The sequence below is a fragment of the Vespa velutina genome, chromosome 15, assembly GCF_912470025.1.
Source record: "Vespa velutina chromosome 15, iVesVel2.1, whole genome shotgun sequence".
In the NCBI taxonomy this organism is placed as follows: Eukaryota; Metazoa; Arthropoda; class Insecta; order Hymenoptera; family Vespidae; genus Vespa; species Vespa velutina.
Genome location: NC_062202.1, coordinates 1,134,577 through 1,149,576, shown reverse-complemented (window position 1 = coordinate 1,149,576; position 15,000 = coordinate 1,134,577). Strand labels below are relative to the sequence as shown.

The 15,000-nt window shown below is 26.8% G+C and overlaps 4 protein-coding genes and 1 long non-coding RNA gene across 11 annotated transcripts in view; 3 read left to right on the top strand and 2 right to left on the bottom strand.

Moving 5' to 3' along the window:
• LOC124954563 (probable glutamate--tRNA ligase, mitochondrial) overlaps positions 1-3,261 on the bottom strand; it is a 3,940-nt gene extending 679 nt beyond the window's left edge. Inside the window, exons 1-10 of one of the 2 annotated variants that reach the window (XM_047507693.1) lie at positions 2,952-3,259; positions 2,814-2,872; positions 2,457-2,691; positions 2,166-2,361; positions 1,876-2,090; positions 1,529-1,748; positions 1,268-1,428; positions 988-1,148; positions 731-888; positions 1-646 (exon numbers count right to left, since the gene is read on the bottom strand). The exon at positions 1-646 is cut by the window's left edge and continues 679 nt beyond it. In XM_047507693.1, coding sequence (XP_047363649.1) covers positions 566-646; positions 731-888; positions 988-1,148; positions 1,268-1,428; positions 1,529-1,748; positions 1,876-2,090; positions 2,166-2,361; positions 2,457-2,512 — 1,248 coding nt within the window. In that variant the 5' untranslated portion in view covers positions 2,513-2,691; positions 2,814-2,872; positions 2,952-3,259 and the 3' untranslated portion in view covers positions 1-565. Of the gene's footprint in view, positions 647-730; positions 889-987; positions 1,149-1,267; positions 1,429-1,528; positions 1,749-1,875; positions 2,091-2,165; positions 2,362-2,456; positions 2,692-2,813; positions 2,873-2,951 lie in introns of both variants that reach the window. The other variant, XM_047507692.1, reaches the window with a different exon arrangement.
• A 116-nt stretch (positions 3,262-3,377) lies between these two features.
• Positions 3,378-4,606, top strand: LOC124954566. Its single transcript, XR_007102572.1, has 2 exons — positions 3,378-3,720; positions 4,228-4,606. It is a non-coding gene; the product is annotated as an uncharacterized LOC124954566 (long non-coding RNA).
• Positions 4,607-4,898: 292 nt separating this feature from the next.
• LOC124954276 lies at positions 4,899-6,448 on the bottom strand. 3 transcript variants are annotated; one of them, XM_047506936.1, is made up of 6 exons: positions 6,176-6,448; positions 5,746-5,941; positions 5,603-5,640; positions 5,438-5,514; positions 5,321-5,329; positions 4,899-5,229 (listed from the first exon to the last, which is right to left on the bottom strand). In XM_047506936.1, the coding sequence occupies exons 1-6, from the start codon at positions 6,228-6,230 to the stop codon at positions 5,209-5,211; spliced, it is 396 nt and encodes a 131-aa protein (XP_047362892.1). In that variant the 5' UTR covers positions 6,231-6,448; the 3' UTR covers positions 4,899-5,208. The 3 variants fall into 3 exon arrangements, with proteins under 3 accessions (XP_047362892.1, XP_047362893.1, XP_047362891.1); XM_047506937.1 differs by lacking the exon at positions 5,321-5,329 and having other exon boundaries at positions 6,176-6,447; XM_047506935.1 differs by having other exon boundaries at positions 4,899-5,329; positions 6,176-6,445.
• A 1,389-nt stretch (positions 6,449-7,837) lies between these two features.
• On the top strand, positions 7,838-9,428 carry LOC124954470 (transmembrane emp24 domain-containing protein 7). The gene is made up of 3 exons (XM_047507472.1): positions 7,838-8,201; positions 8,383-8,628; positions 8,709-9,428. The coding sequence occupies exons 1-3, from the start codon at positions 8,031-8,033 to the stop codon at positions 8,934-8,936; spliced, it is 645 nt and encodes a 214-aa protein (XP_047363428.1). The 5' UTR covers positions 7,838-8,030; the 3' UTR covers positions 8,937-9,428.
• Positions 9,429-11,723: 2,295 nt separating this feature from the next.
• Positions 11,724-15,000, top strand: part of LOC124954580 — a 30,237-nt gene continuing 26,960 nt past the window's right edge. Inside the window, exons 1-2 of one of the 4 annotated variants that reach the window (XM_047507724.1) lie at positions 11,742-11,863; positions 11,997-12,158. The gene's annotated coding sequence lies outside the window, so the exon portion shown is untranslated. Of the gene's footprint in view, positions 12,163-15,000 lie in introns of all 4 variants that reach the window. The other 3 variants (XM_047507722.1, XM_047507727.1, XM_047507723.1) reach the window with 3 other exon arrangements.

Genomic DNA, 15,000 nt, shown 5'->3' with positions numbered 1-15,000 from the left:
TGAATTTTTTTATATCGATTAAAAAAGATCAATTACTCTGATAATATTCCAAGAAGCTACTAATAGCTTTGTGATTTAATCGTATAATCATAAGTGTTAGTGATATCAAATAAAAGTATTTGGCAATATAAAATTTATCTATGGAATGAAAAAAATTTATATAATTACAATAAATTACATATTATCTTCATGTAATTTTTATTTGTACTATTTTCATGATTAGAAATAATAAACGAAAATGTTATATTAAAGTCAAATATATTAAAAGAATTTTATGAGAAACACTATTATACACAAGAAAAACATCAAACTTTTGAATCATTATTAATAAGAAATTCTTAGTTACATATTGCCTTTTTTGCATTTACTTACATAAATGATTTTTCTTGAAAAAAAAAAAAAAAAGAAAAAAAAAAAAGAAAAAAGTATTTACATAGATTGCATCGTTAAAACTGTAAATATCATTGGATCATCTATTAATTGAAATATTCAAAATATCATGTGTTTTCAAGATCATTACACGAGCCTTTTGGTTTCATCCAATATTCAATATCATTGTATTTTTTCATGAAAGGCAACGTTTCAAACGTAATTGTGTCTCATTTTTCCCCAGAATTTCGATCATTTCGATTACACCTGGTCCTTTCTAAGATAAAAAAAAAAAAAAAATCTTTGTTATTTTGTACATTCCTATTATATTATATTATCATATAGTATCGTAGATCATTACCTCTAAACCACTAAGAACTTTACGAAGCGTTTTCATCAAACTAGGAAATGAAATATCATTCTTTTCAGCAAGTTCTTTTAAATATAATTTCGATATATCTGTTGATAAATTGTTCTCATCAGTCTCAGTTAATTTTTCGTCCAAATTTTTAATAGCGCCTACAATTATTAATAAAATTAATTATCAATTAAAAATTAACTATCAATAAGATAATGTCACATATACTGCTTCATTCAATATTAATTGTAATATTATACCTATAAATTTAGATGAAATAATGTCAGGAAGAGAAGTTGGTATAACCCATATAAATGCAAAATCAGGTTTTACAAGATCGCTTAACTTATTAATCCTATATTGTGCCCATTTCAAAGTTTGAATAATGTGATCTTCGTCTAATTTAAGTATTTTATCTTCGCTAAAAAAAAAAAAAAAAAAAAAAAAGTTGAAATCATTAATACGTTGACAAAGTAAAATAATGCAATTTGTTCTAAATAAATAATACTTGATTTCATAATCAATAGAAAGGGAACTTACCAATTTGAAAATGTTTCTTGTACTATTTTTTTTACTCTTTCAACCAAAAATTTATAATTATTTTGATTGCTTAATAATCGAGATATCTCTAACTTATTAAGTTCTAATAATTTTTCAGGTGCTAATTTTGAAGAATTTCCATTTATCCTTTTAATATCGAACTAAAAAAACGAAAAAATGATATATGTAAACATTTAAAAAAAAATATATATATATATATATTAACATTATAAGATTAATAAAAAATTCAAATATATTGACCTGTTTAATCAAATGTTCGTAAGTATATATTTGAACATCTGAATTTCTTATGAAACCACCACCAGCCTGAGTAACATAATTCAATAATGCCAATGGAAAGATATTAGAATTTCGAAATGAATCAATTCTTATACCATCTTGTCGTTTGGATAATTTTGAACCATCGCTGTTTAATATTAAAGGTAAATGACCATAAATAGGTGGCTTCCAACCAAATGCTCTGAAATGAAAAAAAAAAAAAAAAAAAAGAAAAAAAAGAAAAGAAACATTGAATTGATCAACCAATTATCCTATTGTAAATTTAATATCTTGTATAAAAAGAATATTAAGTTTAGATATATTCTTACTTATAAAGCATTATATGTTTAGGGGTAGATATTTGCCACTCTACTCCTCTTAAAACATGAGAAATGTTCATATAATGATCGTCAACAACATTTGCAAAATGATAAGTAGGAAAACCATCAGATTTCATAATTACAGGATCACCTTCAATCTGTGTAATATCATGAGCTACACGACCATAAATCATATCATCGAATACTTCTATATCTGATGATAGCTAAACAATAAATAGTAGAACAGTAAATAAAATTTCATTAAAGAATATGAGATTATAAAATTGTCTTGAATATACCTTAAATCGAATACAATATGGTATTCCATTTTTTAATTTTTCATTGATCTCATCGTCGGTAGAATGTCTACATTTATTATCATATTTAGACACACGTCCATTTTTTATTGCTTCTCGTCTTAATAAATTCATTCTACTCTCTGAACAAAAACAATAATACGCAGTTTTATTTTCAAGAAGTGTTTTTATATTTTCTCTGAAATTTATATGATTAGAAATGAATATATAAAATTAATACTTTCTATATTTCCTAATATTTTCCTAATATTCTTTAATTATGATACATCTTACTTATATATTTCAAGTCGTTTAGATTGAAGATAAGGTCCGTATGGGCCACCTCTCATCGGATCTTCATCGGATATAATTCCAACCCATATCAAGTCATCATATAATTTTTCTATTGCACCAGGTATTGTTCTAGATTTATCTGTATCCTCAATTCGTAAAATAAATGTGCCATTATTAGCACGTGCAAATAAATAATTGTACAGAGCAGTACGCAAGCCTCCCAAATGTAAATAGCCTATCAAACATATATAACAACAATTAAACTTTAATATATTTATTCATACAATTGATCATAATAAATAAGTTAAATATCGCATGCATAAATAAAATATATTCTAAAGTAAAAAAATACTTAACCATATGTTATAGTAATGCGAGAATCCGCATGTAAAAAAACAAAAAAAAAAAAATCTAACCTAATAAGAATAATTATATTATCCTATATTGTCTAAATTATCAACACGTAACATAATTAAGGATAAAAACTGTATATACCAGTAGGACTCGGAGCAAATCTCACTCTCACTTGTTGAGAACAGAAACGTTTTTGTAAAAACAAAAAATTAACAATTCGAAGTGTACCGCCACGCATCTTCTTAATAACGCAAGTGAATCACATAAAATAAAAAGTACGTAACCGTATTAGAAAGTTAGTATACACAATCGAATGATTATTATCCTATGTCTTTGATTTGAATAATACACATAAAACGTAAAATTAATTTTTGTTATATATTTTTTAATATCTATGAAAGAATAATTTACACAGGATTAGTATATTAAAAAGGTTATCTGCTATTCTAAATTATATCATATCTATAACGCGAATATTAATAATAATAAAATGTCACGTTAATCGTTTATATACCATTTCTTTTTTTCATGTGAATAATTAATAAATATTAATTATTATTAAAATTATTTTTATTATTATGATGAATTCGATATATTTATTTCTTTTTATATATAAATTCGTAATAAAATATGATTGGCTAATATCATTCATTTGACTGTATTAAAATCAACCAATCAGAATCGACTTACTTCGCGCTGTTTTCGTTACCGTCAGATGTTTCTTATCTTAAAAATCTACACAATTTTTCGCTCATAGCATTTGTGACTTCAGCGACACATGTGGACAAAATATGAACTACAAATACAATAGAAAAACCACTGCTTCCATCACTATGCACTTATTGCATCGATGTATAAGCTCGTTAGATTATAACCCTTTTCGTGAATAATCTAACAATCGATTTACAATGTAAGAAAACTACTTTTGTATATCGTAAAGGTCTGACAGAAAGGAAGAAAAATTTATCAGATTATACTTCTCTGAAGATAGATTAATTGAGAAGTGTTTGATAATTACACGAACTTATTTTTTTTTTTTTTTTTTTTCTTATCAATTACTTATACAAATAGTTAAAGCGTATTTAAGCAGTCATTTACTCGACATTGCGAATGGAATACATAACATAAAATATAACTAATAAAAGATAATATCAATAACAAGTTTTTTTTTCTTCTATAAAACAATAATAAACATTAAATGGGATTATACTATGACATTTTTCTATATTAATAATATCAGAAAGTTAGGTGCAAACTTTTTCTTATATGCTAAATCAAATTGAATTAATAAATGTTTATAAGTAACTGCTACGTAATAAAGTAATCGAGTAATAATCATTGAATTTATAAAATAATTAATTATACTTTTGTACGATAAGTTACAACATAAAATATGAATATTTTAATGTTTAATTAGATATGGAAAGAAAAGATTTTGGAAACGTATAAAGATATGCAGCTATTCGTTCGATAATACGTGCGATATAACATATAACTTGCGTATAATTTAGATTTAGATTTTAATATATCATAAGTACTACCGGAGTATCAAAGTCAGCTTGATTTTTTATTGAAAGAAGACCCATCCAAAATCTAAAATCGAAGAATCCTTCTCAAGGATTCCACACAAAAGTTGTACATGTTGCTCAGGACAAAAGCTCACTATTGTTTAAATATTACTTTTAAAAGATAACTCACCCAATAATCCTCAAAATTATATTACACAAGACCAACAACTTTCAGATGAAAATTTAACTCTTTTTAAATATTAAATAAAATTTTAATATTAAAACGTTTGTACGATTGTTAATTTATGTATTAATCATATTCTATTTCTACATATATACTTTACATTGTTAAAATTAATTTATATATATATATATATATATATATATATATATATAATAATTAAAAGGATTAAAAGGTTTTCGAATATATTAAAAAGCTTTATTTTTATATACTTAAACTCTGTTCTCTAAGTAACACCATTTCTGTTATGATTTTCTTCAATGAGAATCAAGCTTTTTTTGTAACATAATATAAGTACCGTCAAGCTAATTGACTCCATTTCATTTAATTAAAATATAATTCACATAAATGATAAATATATTATACATAATTATCGAACGTACAAGAGATGGAATGACACTCAAAATTATTTTATTTGTTTTCTTATGTTTTTTACCATATGTACATGTAGATGTAAAGTACAAGATCGCTTTGATTTAGAATTTGATATCCAATATCATTGCCATTTCTTAATGTAGTTATTCGTATTCTTCTTGTTAAAATTCTAAATCTCCGATAAATAGGTTAACATGCATTCTCAGTCACATATTATTGGTGTCCCATTTTCAAGAGGCTGCCGATTGAATTTGACTTTTCCAACATTGTGGTGCTAATTCATCCAGTCTATGATCTAAGAAGTTAACACAATTTGTTAACTGAGTTACCATAGTTTCTACCGCACGCGTATGAGAAGAAGTCATATTAGGTAAAAATGATTCTACCATCATCACCTGCAAGCATTTACTACTGTTTATCACAGGTGCAAGTATAATTAGAAAACACTTAAAAAAAAGTTTGCATAATCATAAGCGACTAAGCGTAAATGTATTAATTATTACCCGTTTTTCTAAATTGGCAAGTTTAGATTTGAAAGCGTCTAAATAACCAGGTGGTAGGCTCCGTTCTTCTATAGGACCTGTATTTAGAAATGAAAAAGGAAATAAATGAATATAATTATATGTATTTTTTATTCGTTAAGTACAAGTAATAATACTATTACTTACAAAATTGATGTACTCCAACAACATCAATGATAAAAGGCCTGTAAACCATTAATTTTCTCTCAGAAAATGAACATATTGTACATTTCTGATTTATTTTATGCTATTATTAATCTAATTTTTGATAAACCATCAATTTATTATACTTGTCTTTATGAGATCCTCTGAGCAAAGAAGACAATGGTATCAAATTATTATCGTATCTTCTAATTTTTAATACTTTATTATTATCTTTTTCTATACCGGCCCAATAATAAATAGATATTCTTAATTCATCTAACGTTACTCCAGGTACAACAGTAAAACAATTTAAAGTTGTTTGTAATGTGTCATTTTCTGATTCTAAAAACAAAAGTAATAATATATATTAATTAATATAAAAATAAATAGTATATATTTAAAAAATGATATAATTTAATTATATTTAAGAAATATTAATTTTATTATCTCTTAACCTTTTTTGTTTAGAGATCATATATTTGTATAGTTTTCTTTTACATATATATTTATATACATGTATACTTATATATATATATATATATATATAAAATAATACATATATAATCGTAAACTTACCAATTTGATCGTACCTACGTATCAATATCCACATATTTATTTCACTTACGCCCATTTTGTCTTTTTGAAAATATAATAATAAAATAGTATAATATTAAAACTGATATGTTACATAAACGAATTAATGTATCAACGAGTTCAATTTATTCATTGATATATTGATTAAAAATATTTACAATACTTTAGAAGATATAGAAAAATATTTTTATATATAATAATCTTTAAACTGCTTTGAACTAATAACATAAAGTAAAAGTTTCAAGAACGGAAACTAACTTCTAGCTTTTATCTAATTCACATGGAACACGATTTTTTTTTGTATCGTGTGATACGAGAAACGTACGAGAATCAATATTATGAATCAAAATATTGTATATAAATTTATATATATTTTATATGAGTATAAAAATTTTCATATATATAAATTTTTCTTTATTCAATGTATCTCTCTATGTGTGTATGTGTGTGTGTATGTGTGTGTGTGTGCTACATAATCTTTTGTTCCATTTTAATATCTCCTTCGACGAATTTAAAAAGAACTAAACTAAAGAAATTTTTCTTAAAAGCACTTCATCACTGATTTTCATCTTGCACAAAAATTTAAAAACCGATTGGATCTAGATAATTTAGAGAACAAGGGTCTGACGAGTCGTCAGATTAGATAAATTATAAAAGTAATTAATTAAGCTGGATCCTGCACACTTAAAATGTCGTTTCGTATTTGTAACATACTTTCGAAATAATATCTTATACGTCATTATAAAATACTAATTATTAATAAAATGAATATTCTTGTAATAAAAACACTGAAATATTCAATTTCAAATAAGGGAAAATGTATTTGTTGAATTTCGACAACATTATGATTTTTTTTTTATATTTAATCTTATCTAGCCTATCTGGGTTGACTGATCCGCCTCCCTAACTGAAAGGACCCTTTGCACCCTTTCTATACACCCTTCCACAAGCAGTAAAGAACGACGAAACAACCCCTTAGGCGCCTCACGCAAACCTTTCTATGTAATAGCAATGGCTTTGATTCGCATTTCCTTACAACTTCTTCGATTAAAAAAAAAAAGTCATTTTCATTTTTCGATTTAAATTAAAAATTTTTTCATCTTACAATATTCGTTAGAACGTACAATTATATTTACATTTTCTGAATTATTAATTTATATCCATTGTTGAAAATTATTATTAATATATATATATATATATATATATATATATATATATATATATATATAATATACGATTTTCAATCGATCGGAACCATTTTAAATCTACCGCCAATTGCGCGCCATATTTGTTTTATTTATATCCTCATCAAGGAAATAGTTGTACTTAAAATTTGAAGAAAATTGGAATAAGAAATACAATGAATAAAAGTTAAACTTTACGATGGTATTTCGAATAGGTTAAATTATCCATTCATATAAAGATTATTTTGTTTTAATCCATTCTCTCGTTTTATAGTAAAGAAACAAGTAAAATGAATTGCGTTTTTTTTTTTCAAATATTTTGACTAATTTATACTTTTACTTATTTTACTTTTGTAATATTCCAATTATTTTCTGAAATTTTTTAAATAAAAACCTCTCTCATTCTATCTCTCTTTAATAAAATGACTGTGTCAAAATGACGTCAGAGAAAATGGACGTGTCTACAGCCACTTCCGAATTCGAGATGTCGCAATTCATAGCGTCGACTAATATCCGGCCACGTTAAAATAGATTATTTGAAGTAAATTTTGTTAGGGAGTCGACTATTCCGTCGCAAATACGATTTATTAAAAGAATTGTAGTTCGTAGAAGGTGCGTGTAAATGTGTGTTTAATAATAATTAGATAAATTAAATGAAACGAAGAATGGATTACTGGTCGACATGGATGCTTATTGTTTCAATGCTTTTTCACACTATTTTACTTACGGGTGGCGTCGAGTTAAGCTTCGAATTGTCTGATAATGCAAAAGAATGTTTTTATCAAGAAATTGAAAAGAATGTTTCCTCAACACTTGAATTTCAGGTTTGTACATATCTGTCCTTTTAATTGAACTTATTCCGTTATAATTTTCATACGTATGTATATTTGAAAATTACGTAAGATAAATCAACATTTAATAACATTTTATAAGACGCATTAGTACATTTATTTAATAAAGTACCTATATTTACTGATAATATCGTTTTATTTTCTATTAAATTAGGTAGTAACTGGAGGTCAATACGACGTAGATGTTACATTAGAGGCACCGAATAAAGAAATCATTTATAAACAAGTGAAAACACAATTTGACTCTCATCCATTCATACCAACTATGTCAGGAGTATATAAAGTATGTTTTAGTAATGAGTTTTCTACATTCTCCCATAAGCTTGTATATATGGATTTCCAAGTTGGAAATGAATTACCACTTCCCGGTTTAGGAGAGCATGTCACTGTTATGACTCAAGTAAGTATAAGAATGTCGTTTAAATTATTGAGATAGATATAACATAATAAATATATCTCTATTTTATTGTTACTCTTTAGATGGAGTCATCGGCACAAGTAATCCATGAAAATCTAAATAATATTCTTGATTACCAAACGCATCATCGATTAAGAGAAGCTCAAGGTCGTAAACGAGCTGAAGATTTGAATGAACGGGTTTTATGGTGGTCCATGATGGAAACCGTAGCTATTCTATCTATCCCTATAGGACAAGTGTATTTCCTCAAGAACCTCTTCACGGACAGGAAACCCTACCAAAGGCTTTAGCAAGATGTAAGAAATTTTTACTTGTGGCTGAAATAAAAAGGCAACATATCCATCTAAATAATCTGGTCAGTGGTGATACACACTCGAGAACTTTGGATGTTGTCATGATTGTTAGTGGAATACAGATATCGTGATGTGTCTTTTCTACATCTATGCTAAAGTTAAAGACTTGGCAAGACAAAGGAAAGAATGCAACATGAGAAAGATTTTTTTTTTCTTTTTTGTATATTTTGAAAAAGGATCGTTGTGAGATACAAGCATCCTTAGCACATTAATTTATGAAATACGGAACATTTTATCGCGTGTGTCGTTAGAACTATGAGCTATCAAAGAAGAAGGTGCAAGTGTTTGGAATGCCATACATTTTAGCACTGTAAACTCCTAAGTTGTAGTTATACTGACATAAACGGTACAAGAGACACTGACGTACTCTAATCAAGTTTTTCTTAATGTGAATGTGTAAAATAATAAATTAAAATGTTTGGGCGTGAATTTTTCTTGTAAAAGTATAAACCTTTTACCTTTGTAGAATCATTATAATAGATACGTAAAAGGACAACAAAAATAATACAAGTTTAGTTAATAGTTTAATGATACCTATTCTGCAGTTTCACACAATGTTTATTTTCTTTTTAACAAAATACTTATTTCAATAATACTAATAAAGTAGCAAAATGTGTCAAGGTATCGATAGTATTATTAAAACAGATGATTTAGCACATGGACTTTACCAATTACAGAAAGGATAAGTGCCTAAGAATTAAAAAATAACAGATAATTATATAGAATAGTATATAATTTAAAGATAGCAGAAGATAACTAACCAGCAAGAATAGGATAAAATGGTGGTGGACTGCACAGAACAGGTGGAGTTGGTAAAACATTACGTGCTTCATATTTCAATCCACCAAATCTTACAGAGGTAGTAATTTTAGGTTTGACTTTACAAGGTGAACCAAATTTTGGTGGACATTGAATCCATGGGGAATATTGTCTCCAAATAGTACATGGTGAACATGGAGAATAAGGAGTACATGGCATGCATACTGAACTATAATAAAGAAAAAAAAGAAACATTGTAATGAACAAAAAAAAAAAATGTTAAATTCCTATCATAGACTTACCAATTGTCATTGCCTTGACATGTTATTGGCATTTTTATTTATTTATTTTACAAATTCACATAAATATAATTTACAAGATGTAATACAGAAAATTTATTTAAAAAAAAAAAAAAAAAGAAAAAAAAACTAGAGAAGCACAAAACAATTGATGAACAAATAAAATTTATAAAGTGAGTAACTTCTGGAGATATTCATTCTTAATGAGAATAATGAGTGCGAAATAATTGATTTATTTACATATTATTTTGTGAAAGTGTTACATCTCATTTATATTGAAAATTCTTTATTTTATTTGTCAAGTTTGAATAAATTTCACGAAACCTATCATCTGGCGGTGCAATTTGAATGTGTGTGAATAGGGTCGAGATTTGGTAGGTAGGTTAGGTTATGAATCTACTCTCAGTGCGTATTGATAGGGCCGGCTAGCAGTTCAAAATGGCCCTGTGTATATACGTGCATATATATATATATATATATATATATATATATATATGTACATATTATATACATATATATGATGCATATATATATACTCTTTCGTAACTTTGTATCATGAAACGCATTTGAAATTCGAAAGAAACTCGTCGTTCTATGTAAGTACGTATATATTCATGTACATGGAGTTTGTAAATGGGCCACTTATTTTGAGCTCCGTACATGACAAGTTTTCAACCGGTCCCTTCGACGTTTTCTTACTCTGTACTTCTAGTTTTTGTTACTCCAACTTCTCAGAAAATGCACTTCAGTTTTCGTTTTTTATATAACCAGGCGTTCTTAACCTCTTTAGGAACGATTATTTTCAAATATTATAAAGTAAAACGATCTAATTTACGATTAAATAATTTATTGAAATTTTAAATTAATAGTAATTAAAGAGAGAAAAAGTAATAATTCGATAAACATTTAAAATATATAATTAAAGAAAATAATGTCGATATATATATATATATATATTTAACAAATATTTGAATTTTCGAAAAATGCACATGTACGTATATAATATCAAATTATTCCTGAGAAAATAAAAGATCTATAATATATTAAGTTTTAATCGAAATAAACATTGATATCGTTATCGTCGTATAGAAACGTGTACGTTAATTAGAAGGAACGTTTTATGAGCAAAAAGGGAAAGTTCGTAAATCATATACTATTTCTTCCTTTTAATTTTATCTTTTCGTTTTTCTTTCTTTTTTTCGTTTTTTTTTTTTTTTTGTTTTTTTAAGGAAACAAGTGCGTTGAAATACGTTAGTTATGAAGGCAGGAGTAGGGTGTAAATTATGATAGCGACGGTGGTGGTAGTTAGATGAGATGTTTCCTTGTATACACGATCGCGTTATGCGCGCGCAGGAGTGTAGTGGGGTGGGGGGAAGGTCGCGCGCGGGAATAGCTGTAGCGAGCTGGGAAGGAGGGGGAAGGTAGAGTATCGCGACGTTCGCACGAAGCGTGTTGCACGAGTTTTCAAACGGCTACGTAAGGAGGCAGGTCGTTCTCGGCTCCTTTTTCTCTCGGTCTCCTTTTCCTCGCTATCTTTTACGTGTTATTTTATTATATATATATATATATATATATATATATATATATATCTTTTCTTATGTCTTATTTTATTCTTCTTTGGAACATCGATCAATAGATTTTTGAAAATTCGAACAACGTGTATCAAGTGTGTAGACTTTTGTGAAATTAGAATAAGAGAATTAAAAATATCAAAAAGAGTGATTTTTATTGGTTATTATCATCGTCATCCTCGACGTCATTTATCATCTTTAGGTGAACGTCATTCGAGTTCAAACTTCGAAAAAAGTAAGCTTTCCTTTTATTCAATTATTCGAATGATTTTTATTAAAGTTCTAATCGTCATAACACGTTTGTTCGTTTTATATATTTATTTGATTGATTTCGTTCATAATTAATATCTATAAATAAACGTCGATAGAACAAGGAATATTTTGATATATTCTGCGATTTGTAAAACGTATCATGGCGAATGAAAAACAGTAGGAAAACGCGCCAAGTACATATGTATAAGAAAACAAAAGAAGATAGATTGCACGTTACGAAACAAAGATGGTCGACCTGTTCGCGGATGCATCGAATTGTAGGTATTCTTCGACATTAATACTAAATTTTACATTGTTTATTCGTGTTTATACGAATATAATAGCATTAGTAAGAAAATTTGCGTTCGTTGACCTGACACTCATCTAGATTTAAATATACTCTTATATTACATAAAATCCATTTATATCAGTCGATCGAAGAATTGATTTTATGGTTATTAATTATAAACGAGTATGTGTGTATACATATATATATATATATATATATATATATATATATATATATATATATATAAAACGACGTATTACTCCATATTTTAAAATTACATTTTCATCGTTTTCGTCGTTTATATTCGCGATATAATATTCTTCGTACATTGAATTTCCAAGAAATTGCTATAAATACAGACATAAAGGTCCTTCACGTGAAATGAAAGTAAACTATTAGTCATAATATAATTACTAATAGCTTTTCTCTATTTCTTTTAATTTCCTTATTTACAAATTGCGATTCTTATATTACGATTCCGTTTCATTTGAATCTTTTGTAAACGATAAATACAAAGGTGATATTAAAAAGGACGAAAGAAACTGACAAATGGCAAAATATTATTGTTTTTAGAAAAGGAGTATTTAACAGCGGTTATTGAACTTTCTATTGTTCCTTAGATGGATAGACATCGTAACTCGAAATCGTCCTTCAACACGCATTACCACTCGCAAGAATAATTTCGCGTAATATATTTCCTCCCATATCGAATACCTTTCTTGATATTTTTTTTTTTTATTATCATTATATATTGATAAAAATAAGTGATAATAATTGAATTTTTATATTTCAAATTAATCCGTTTAATTTTATAAATAATGAAAAAGAAAAAAAAATATTTTTAATCTCTTCGATCGAAACCGATTTTAATTCCTTAATTCGTTTTTAATTCATTAAAAAACAAAAAAAGAGGAAGAAAAAAAGCTATATATGTGATTAATAAATTGAGCTAAAATAATTAATAATACGAGTTAACTAATATAAATTAATTTCCATTATAGAGATTGATGCATTTATAATTACAAAGACCGTAAGAGATTATTTATGTAATATACGTTGTTACATGGATGATCATAGAGATTAATACTTTTTCTTTCTTAACGTTAAAAAAAAAAAAAAAGAAGAAAAAAAAAAGAAAAAAAAAAAAAAAAAAAAAAAAAAAAAAAAAAAAAAAAATTTATTTTTAAGTTGAACATAATATACAATTGGATATGAATAGGGATATAGAAGGAAAAAGAAATATGTAACTTGCAATTAAACTTACATACGTATATGCAAATGTAAAATATATATTTGTACATATATTTTGTATATATATATATATATAAATTCGCATTGTAGAAGTGTACGGTCAGATTGTAGTTTGGCTTCTTTCTATTGCACATGAAACGCAACGCTCTTACGATCGATCTTATGTCCAAGAAACAACTTGGTTTCATCGTCGTCGACATCGGACGACGACGACGACGACGACGACGACGGCGACGACGACGACGACGACGACGACGACGACGATGACGAGGACGAGGACGGGTCGATGGCCCGTAGAAATATAATTATATATACATCACACACGCCAATGACGAGTACAACTATCACGTCAATAACTTGTATACATATGTTTATATGTATATATCTATTATTATCTATTTAATGGGTCATAGAAATGATTAGAAACTTTCGAAATCCTATTAATATCGTTTTCTAGATTATTAGTATAAATTAAATAACGAATCTGAATTTTATATTAAAATGTGCAATAATATAATATCTTTCTCTCTCTCTCTCTCTCTCTCTCTCTCTCTCTCTTTGTCTATCTATCTATCTATAATATATATATATATATATATATATATATATATATATATATATATATATTTCTTTTTCTAGATATCTATCTAACTATCTCTCTCTTTTACATATTAATTTTGATTTTGTGTATAAAATAAGAGACTTGTTCTTGTTTCGTTATTTCGTTAATTTCTCAACGAGGAAAGAAGAGAGAGAAAGGGATAGAGAGAGAAAGAGATAGAGAGAGAGAGAGAGAGAGAGAGAGAGAGAGAGAGAGAGAGAGAGAGAGAGAGAGAGAGAGAGACGAGTTTTAAGATCTTCTTTCTCTTTTTATTGAAATAACCTAGGTATAAGTATAACTTATGTTAGAGCTACCCTATCTATACCTTTTTCTTCTTACAATCAAGACTGGTTCCAGTTATGGAGCATGGAACGTACACCGCAGACGTGCTCGGTAAAGCAGCTACATGCGTTTGCTCTCTTTCTCTCTCTCTCTCTCTCTTTCTCTACTTCTATCTCTCTTTCTCTTTCTCTCTTCTTCCCTCCTTCTTTCACGGAAATTATCATAGAAGAACGGACGATTTCTCTGTAAAATTCATCATCTAGGATCGGTGGTTGGTTCTCCTTCTTTCTTTCTTTCTTTCTTTCTTTCTTTCTCTTTTTCTCTTTTTCTCTTTTGTTCGTAATTGTGTGTAAAAGAGAGGAAGAGGGAGAGGGAGAGAGAGAGAGAGAGAGAGAGAGAGAGAGAGAGAGAGAGAGGGAAAGAGAAAGAGAAAGCTACGATTTTCTCGTAATTAAAGCGATATTGATCGATGAATTATTATTATTATTATCATTATTATTATTATTATTATTATTATTATTATTATTATTATTATTATTATTATTATTATTATTATTATTATTATTATTATTATTATTATTATTATTATTATTATTATTATTATTATTATTATTGTTATTATTATTATTATTATTTTATAATTATTACTATTAGTATTATTACTAATTTTGTTTTGTTTGTTATTAATTTTATTATT